Source organism: Raphanus sativus, chromosome 5 (genome assembly GCF_000801105.2).
Source record: "Raphanus sativus cultivar WK10039 chromosome 5, ASM80110v3, whole genome shotgun sequence".
Lineage (NCBI taxonomy): Eukaryota > Viridiplantae > Streptophyta > Magnoliopsida > Brassicales > Brassicaceae > Raphanus > Raphanus sativus.
This window is the reverse complement of record NC_079515.1, coordinates 26254659-26263520: the sequence shown is the minus strand read 5'-3', so window position 1 is coordinate 26263520 and position 8862 is coordinate 26254659. Positions and strand designations below refer to the sequence as shown.

Genomic DNA, 8862 nt, shown 5'->3' with positions numbered 1-8862 from the left:
TATGTTAGATCCTTTGGTTACTTCCTGATTTTAAGTTGATTTGGTTAGCTCCTGATTTAAAGTCTCAACCTATCCTCACGTACATCTTTGAGGTGTGGGCACTGTCAAGGGGTCGGCCTTTCAACCTATCCTCACACAATTACCTGATATAAAGCCAACTAGAGCTTGATCCGCACACCCGTGCGGTTATTTATTTTACGATAGATATATAAACATTTTAAATATAATAATTTGATGGTTGCACTTGCACTACTTTAGTTTATTGTTGAGACCAAGTATTACGATACCGTATCGTATTATGTAATTTAAAAAAAAAGAATTTGATATGAGTATTAATATAACATGTTGAATCATATATATATTAACATTTCTTTCATATTATAATATATTACTTAAACATATTATTAATTTTGAACTTTTCCTAAAATTTTAATAAAACAAAGGTAATATATGAGTAAATCACGCCTAATATATATACAAATTATTTCATTTGTTTGTTTTTTTAGCCAATCATCTAAACTTTTAGGAATATGTTAGGAATGTTAATTGGTCTCCCATATTTTAGACTTTTTGTTTTATAAAAATAGTTATTATTAAGGTAGTAGTAGAACTTGAAAAAATAAAAATAAAAATAGGAATGTTTTTTTTTGGAATGTTATTGATTTTATGAGAATACAAAATTATTATTTTTGATTTTTCGGGCAAAAATATCTTTTAATAATAACCTTAAAAAATAAATATTTTAAATATATTTTGCATTTTAGCTCTTTAAACAAACCATACGATTGTTCATCAAATATGGCTTGTAATCTCTTTGAAAAATCGGTAAACACACACAATAGTAATTACAAAATAAAAGAATCCAAAAACATGTAAATTATTTATTGGTTTAAATTGTTATATGAGAAACAATTCCTTGATGAGTACACAATTGAATAATCATTATATATATTTTGCTTGAATTTATGTGTTAGGTTTTACACAATTGGTGTATAATAATAGTTAATTGAATCTTCTATTGTTGGATTTCATTCCAAGACAAAACAAACCGAGATATAATTAGTTTTTTTTTGACAACTATAATTAATTTTAAAATCGTTATATTTGGTGTAGTATGTCAATTTAATTAAACTTATTTAGTTATGCAATAAAATGACCTATTAAAAGGCAGTGGCACAAGTTGATAAATATTAAGTAAAAATGAGGTTTAGTTCTAAACTGTACTTTTTAGATGTAATGTACTTCTATTTTTCTCTTAAAAACATAAGCCCATTGTTTTTTTTAATATTAATGCTATTCATATTTTAAAACAACATTATATATTCTTTTCTATTCTCTAATTCATGTTTCCAAACAATTCTGAAAGATACTTCTATTTTAATAAGATAGATATAGATTTCCACACAGTTTTAAAAACCGGTTGGGCTGGTCCGACCATTTATCCAACTATAGTTTCGAATCAATGTCCGGTCTGATTTTCAGAACATTGATAAATATATTATGTTGAGTTGAATGTGTTATTAATATATTATGGTATTTTGGGACAAATTTAAAATCAGTTAAAAATAAGTGATTAACTTACAAATTTAATATCTTATTTTTATTAGATAGTTATGGGGAGATTGTAACTTTAAAATATTTAATAGTTGATATTATTTATTTTATATACTTTAAATTGATAAGGCTGTTTAAAAAATTATAAAGAATGATGGTTAGTTAAAAGTGATTCACGTATTATTCAAAATGCTTCAATTTTTTGTTGAAAAAAATCATTTCTTTCTTGTATCAGTTAGAGAATATTTAGGTAAATAGATAACTAATGATAATTTTAAATGGATAGTTATTATTAAAGGGAATAATACAAGTTGGTAAATACTAAAAAGAATCAAGGGTTATTTTCTATTTGTACTTCAGTTTTAATATGATAGATGAACATTTCAAAAGGTGTAGGCCTCCCAAGATTTTCCCTGAGTCCAAAGCCCAATAATGTTCAAATCTTTTCATTACAATTCGCCTTTTTTTTTTCTCAGTTGTTCGTGGGTTGGGCCACATGTTATGGTGTGTACAATTAAGGAAAGACAAGATTTTTTCAATATAATTAAATACTAAATATAAGAAAATAATAGATATATGTTCATCGATTTTCTTTAAAAAAACACTAGATCTTGATCCGTGCGACCGCACGGGTATTAATTTTCAGTTATAATTTTTATTTATTTATACTAAATAGTATATTTATAATGTTTGATTGTTTTATATTGACTAAAGCTAGGGATATGTATTTGGGTATCCACTCGAATTCGGTTAAAATTTATTCGGGTTTGAGATTTTCGAGTTTAAAGATTCTAACTCTATTCGGGTATTTATAAACTTTGATTCCGGTTTGATTTAGATCTTTGCGGGTTTGATAACCTATTTAAATTATTTTAAAATTTTCAAAATTTATATATCTTTAAATATCTTTAAATCTAAAAAAATATAACATATAAATTTGAGTAATGTAAGTTAAAGTATCTAAATTAAAAATTAAAATAAATTTAACTTGAATATTTGGATGAAGAATATATATACATATATTTTAAATATTTTGGTGTTTTGATTATTGTTTATCTACTTTAGATGTTTACTTTTGACTATTTTTTATATTTCAAATCAACTTAAAATAGCTTATATCTTGGATATTAACTCGAAAATAGCTAACATATTGAAGTATATAAATATGATTTAAATACATTCGAATATCCGAAATATTTCGTTCGAATAATGTTTAGTTATGGTTCTCTAGATACCAAAATGGTAAATCCGTTTGGATATTATCTATTTTCGGTTCAAATTTGGTAATATTTTTTTCGTTCAGATTTGTTCAATGAAGAGTTGATATTATAATTTCCATGAATCGTTTGTCCAATAAAAATCGTTTGTCCATTAAACACATTAATCAAAGTGAAAAATGTATTTTTTTGAATTTGACATTGATTTAATTGAGAAGTTAATGAAGTATATTTAATTCAAATTTAATTTTAGAAAACACATTAATGTAAGTGGAAAAGACAACATTAAAATAGAAAGTATTATTTAATTGTTTATTTAATCCAAATTTAATTTTGGAAAACACATTAATCAAAGTGGAAAAGACAACATTAAAATAGGAAGTATTATTTAATGTCGGTGGCATTGAAATGTAAATAACACTTAAAATTAAGTGGCATTCTATATGTGTACTTCTCTTTTAATAATATAGATTAATTTTGGAAAACACATTAATCAAAGTGAAAAAGACAACATTAAAATAGGAAGTATTATTTAATGTCAGTGGCATTGAAATGTAAATAACACTTAAAACTAAGGAGCATTCTATATGTGTACTTCTCTTTTAATAATATAGATGTTTAAGTATTATATAATAAAATACAAATGTTATATATGTAAATATTAAACAAAAAGTATTATCAAAAACCTTATACATTAAATTATCAAGAGAGGCACAACACACAATTTTTTTTTCCCTCAAAAGAGAATATTATATTAAGACATCCAAAAGGATGAAGTATTACAACCTACTGCTGAGCATATACAAATAGAGCAGATTCATCCCAAAAAATCTATACAAAGAACACCTAAGGTCACTAACCAAAATATCACCACCTGATCACCACAGGTTACTACCACAAATAGCCTTAGCCTTTATCAGCCAACAAGAGATTGCCCAACCAACCCGGTGCACCCCCCGAGACATACGATTGTCCCCATTGTGGTTGATGGGCACTCTTTGCTATTGCAAAGGCACTCCTATTTGAGGATCGAGATTCAACCACACACTTCCAACCCCTAAAAGAATCCAAAAGAGGTTTAACCGAATGTATACATTGCACAACACACAATTTATATATAGGAATATATATTGTGATTAAATATTTAAAATAATTTCTCTTTAAAATATATGATAAAATGAATTTTGTTTAATAGGTATTTTAAATCTATAAATTTTAATAACATATATCTTAATTTTTTGTTATAAATTTTCTTTGAAACATTTTTTTCAAACGATTATAAAATTGTAACAATACACAAATTATAAACTGTTATGAAATGATTACACTGATGAATTATATATATAAGAAATCAAGAAAGAGAAATAGAGATATTGCACAAAAGTCTAAAAATAAAAACATTTGCAGCGGCGTCTATCTCATCATGTATACACGACAGCTTCCGTCTGATCGCTGTATATTAGACCGTGATGGTTGAGTGGTTCTGGAAAATTTACAATATAATTATTTAGTTATTCTTGATCATTTGAATTTTGAATCAGCTTCTCAGCGATATAAAATGAATTATATTATAAATTATCTACAACACAAGTAAGCTTATTCATCATAATCTCTTGAATCATGTTTACTTATATAAAATACATATAATTTAATTCATGTATATGTTGTACATTTTAAAAAACCTTTTAGATAATGTAAACATATTATTATTTTTACATTTCGACTCATATATATAATTTTACTATTTAATAAAAGTTTCACATATAAACTTGTGTTGTAACTAATTTACAATGCATATGTCATGTAATTTGTGATTGCAAATTATAGTATTGATGTTGTTTTCTTTTTTTCAAAAAAAGATTATGAAAAATAATTAAAACTATTAACTAAAAAACTTTAAAATATTGTGTGTTCTATTCTCAGATTAATAAATAGAATAATTTGTTGACTACAAGCTTAATTGTGTGGTAACTTTAAAGTTAAATAATTAAAAATTAATAGGTTGGTTTCTCGATAATTTGATCCATTTATTTAAAAATTGGTAAGCTGGATCTTTTATACTCCCTCCGTTTTTAAAAGATTCACGTTCTGGAAAAAAACCTTCGTTTCAAAAAGATATATATTTTTGTGTTTTCAATACATTGATTAATAATAATTGTACATTTCAAAAAAATATAATTGTATTTATTAAAATTTTATTGGTTAAAAATTATGGAAAATAGTTCATTAAAAATATAATTTATTGCTAACTATAATTTTATGTTTTTTTTAATAAGTGTGAATTTTAAAACATGAATCTTTTTTTTAGAAATGGAGGGAGTAGACGAGTAGTAGGGTTCAAAGCAATGAAATTATAGTTGTGCTATCATTCACTGTCAGTAGATTATTTTCAATTCAGTGGAGGTCGAGGTGTTTCTTCCATATGTTCTATCTTTCTCTTTTATTTCTCGTACTATTAGTGTAGAAACTGATTGCCTGGCTAAAACAGCTCTATCACATCTCTGTTTTTCTCAGACAATTGAGCTTCTTCAACTCTAGTTGCTAATGAAATGTTCTTTCTCGGGCTTTTTTTTATCTCAATGTTTTCTTCTGCTTCGTGGTCTGACCCAATCAAAACAGCTGAACCCAAAGCATGCACTTGACGTGATATGATTTGGCCTGGCCCCAGATAGATACTTTAAACAGAGTGGTGGAGCACACGAGACAGAGATGGTAGACTACAACGAACCTTCCTTCAATTACACTGTCACCGACTTTTGGACCCACGAATCTATGCAAGTTGCGATCTTTCAATGACCCATTTTAATTCATAAGTCCCACCAAGTTGCTCTCATTTTTTAATAGCTTTTGTCTTCTTCTTCTCCTATCGAGATGCTTTTCTTCTACTTGATTGGCTGATTTTACAACTGTAAACTGACACTAACTGTATTGCATCATGTCCGAACACTAAAACACTGTTGTGTAAGATCTAAATTAAAAATTTTTCATTTTTTTGTCTGTCCTATTCGAGTTGCGGAATCTCAAGAACAACCATTTCACAGATTACAACCTTTTGATACTTTTCATGTCCTAATAAAACCAAAAGAGTAGATTCTTTCAAGATTTTAGATCAAACAAAATCTTTAATCAGTAAAAAGAAACACAGAACATATTATTTCATCAAAACAGATCATGTCTTTTTTTGGTATCATCGTCGTCATCATCATCATCATCATCCTATCTAGTAAACACATAGCACTACCTTTCAACCGCGAGAAAACCTTAATCTTTTCAGTAAACAAGAACAGAAATAAAAAAGAAACAAAAAGCAATGCTCATCATCATCATCTAAATGGTTTCCCTCTTTGGCTTTCAGCGGAGAAAGGATCAAAGACTTTTTGTTAACTGGACTTTACGGTGTCCAGAACTATCCCTCTTGTTCTCCCTGGTGCTCCCCCATTAATTGAAGCTAAATCCAACACGATCCTGCTCTCACCAAAATACGTTTCATTAAGATAAACTCTATAGAGAGATCAATTTAAATTAACAAAAAAAAAAATCAAGAACTTACATGTCGTTCTTGGTTGCTTCCCCTGTTTCTTGAATCAAAATCTTATCTTCCTTCTTTGTTACTGTGTGCTCCTTGGGAAGATTGATCCCTTCTACTGCTTTCATCAAACACAATCCATTAAGATTACATTTCAACGTAATTAGTACATACATTGTGTCTAACTCTTCTGTTTTGTTTTTATTTACCTTCTACACCATTCACAGGAGCGTCATCGTTTATCCCCAAGAGATTCTGAAAACAGAGAGATAGAGCCATTGTTATTTATCATATATCAAAGTGCTTTAAGAGGATGTGTTTTTTTCTTCTCAAAACAATAAAGTCACCTTGAGGTTCTTGTAGCATTCCTCAAGGTTGTCATTATAAAGGATATGTTCAAAAATGCCAGAGGATTTCCCCGCTTTGATCTCAGCTTCAGCGTTTCTAAGCCGCTTTTGAATCTGCTCCTCTGTCTCTGTTCCTCTGTTTTTTTTTTATTTACAGAAACATTCAAAGATCTGAAGAAACAACAACTCTTATGGTTAAAAAACTCTTGATCTTTTACCTGGATCGGAGCCTATCTTCAAGCTCCTTCATTGAAGGAGGACATACGAATATGAATATAGCATCAAGAGAACTCGCCTTCACAGACCTCGCTCCTTGAACATCAATGTCAAGAATACATCTCTAAGAAAAAAAGAAAAGTTAATATCATTTTAAAAAGATCATCAGCAATCAGCATGAAAGAGATTGATCATTTTTTTTTATATTTACCTTTCCTGAATCCGTTACGACCTCAACAGACTCAATGCTAGTTCCATACAGATTACCATGAACAGAAGCAAACTCAAGAAACTTCCCGTCGTTGATCTCTTTCTCCATCACATTTTTATCAGTGAAATGGTAATGAACACCGTTCTTCTCCATACACCTCGGAGATCTAGTCGTGTGGCTCACGGAGAACCCAAACATGGAAGGAAACTCTTTCATAAGCATAGATATAAGCGTTCCTTTACCAACTCCAGAAGGACCGCTTATGACGATAGGCTTCTCCGCGTTTCCTCTCACTCCTTTGCTCCAAGCGACAACCTCTTTCCCTAAGAGTTTCCTTTGTTCCCGGACAAAGGGACTGTCCACCTATATGCCAAACGTTTCAAACACATTGAGAAAAAAAACAAACAGGGAAGATTCTGTATGTCTCCAGATACTAACCTCAAGGAACCAGATAGAGTCGTCGGAAGCTGAGCCTTTTTTGATAACCAAGATCCGGCCTTGTTTGAGAACAACGGCAGAGTAGCCCTTGCAGGGCTTAGGGCCTGTTCCGAGAACAGTAGGAATGGACCTGAAACACACTCTCCGAAATCAATGGGAAGCAGAAACAAACAGACCAAAGATGGGAACCGTTAGAACACACACCACTCGTTGGTGGTTTTGTCATGAATCTTAACTCCAAGGAACAATGGGTTCCCTTCATGACTTCCACCAATCACATACTGCAAAAAAAGATCAAAACCAAAGGTCAAAGAATCATCAAGATTAGTTTTCACCGTTTCTGAAACATTAGGCTTACGGATCGATCTCCGATTTGGACTGATGTATCTCTGTCTTCTTCGGATTTGACGCCAAAGCCATTGGTGTGTCCATTCTCAAGATGATCAACAAAGAAAGCTGCTGCTTCTCCCTATTAGCAAAAAGAATGTAAGGAAGCAATGACACAATGAAGAGAGCAACGAAGTGAATCGCGCCAAAAGAGGCTCACCATAGAGTTTTTTTTTATAAGCTTCCCAAGAGAAGACACAACTCAGAGCCTGAGCTATGGGCACAATCACAAAAACAAGAGAGATCAAACAAACGAACAACAGAATAAAGGTTCAACCTTTGTCGTGTTTTTTTTTTCAAAACCCATCAAAAAAAAAACAAAACTTTGGAAAAACGTAAAACACAGATCTCAATGAAAACAATTCTATGGAACAAAACCCAGAAAGCATTTGTTGGTACCTTGAGGAAAGACGAATGGATCGAGTTGGACGAGAGGATTGTGTATCTTTTTTATAATCGGCAAAATTTATGAAAATTAAGAAACAAGTAATGGGTGGGGTGCTTTGTTTGAATAACAAGGTTTCAGTTTTTAATGGCAAAACGATGTATCATCGTCGACAAGTCCCAAGACAACTTGGAGACAAAAGCGGCCGTGACGGTGTGTGACCTCTAGGAAATCTCGGAGCACCTTCTTTTTTATAATAAGGTTATTAGTATTGTTTATTCTATTAATATTGTTTAATTAAAGTTTTTTTATTTTCATTTAAGAGAAAGTTTAGTAAAGACAAAAAAAAATAATAGGGATGAGAAATTTTACATATGGTTGTTAACATGCAACATAGTATACTTGCCAAAGATAAGTAAAAAATATTTTAATTTATCTATATGAACTATGCTGATAGGAAAAATGATATAAAATATTTCTCTTTTATTTTATGAAAAGATTACTTTTCGTGTATATGAGACGGAGTATTTAATACAGTACTATTTAAAAAATTGTGTCAACTAGTAAACAGTACATTATAC

At 29.8% G+C, this 8862-nt stretch overlaps 1 protein-coding gene across 1 annotated transcript; it reads right to left on the bottom strand.

The window, feature by feature from the left end:
- Positions 1–5892: 5892 nt before the first annotated feature.
- LOC108856512 (guanylate kinase 2) lies at positions 5893–8510 on the bottom strand. Its single transcript, XM_018630330.2, has 11 exons — positions 8296–8510; positions 8057–8110; positions 7868–7978; positions 7714–7790; positions 7510–7639; positions 7072–7434; positions 6863–6984; positions 6645–6780; positions 6507–6552; positions 6322–6415; positions 5893–6236 (listed from the first exon to the last, which is right to left on the bottom strand). Exons 2-11 carry the CDS (start codon positions 8057–8059, stop codon positions 6152–6154), a joined length of 1167 nt encoding a protein of 388 aa, XP_018485832.1. The 5' UTR covers positions 8060–8110; positions 8296–8510; the 3' UTR covers positions 5893–6151.
- Between the last annotated feature and the right edge of the window lie 352 nt (positions 8511–8862).

Coding starts and splice junctions, on each gene's coding strand:
- LOC108856512 (XM_018630330.2), bottom strand. Junction 7,791..7,867: donor TCCAAATCGGAGATCGATCC/GTAAGCCTAATG, acceptor CTTTTTTTGCAG/TATGTGATTGGTGGAAGTCA. Junction 6,985..7,071: donor TCGTAACGGATTCAGGAAAG/GTAAATATAAAA, acceptor TTTTTTTCTTAG/AGATGTATTCTTGACATTGA.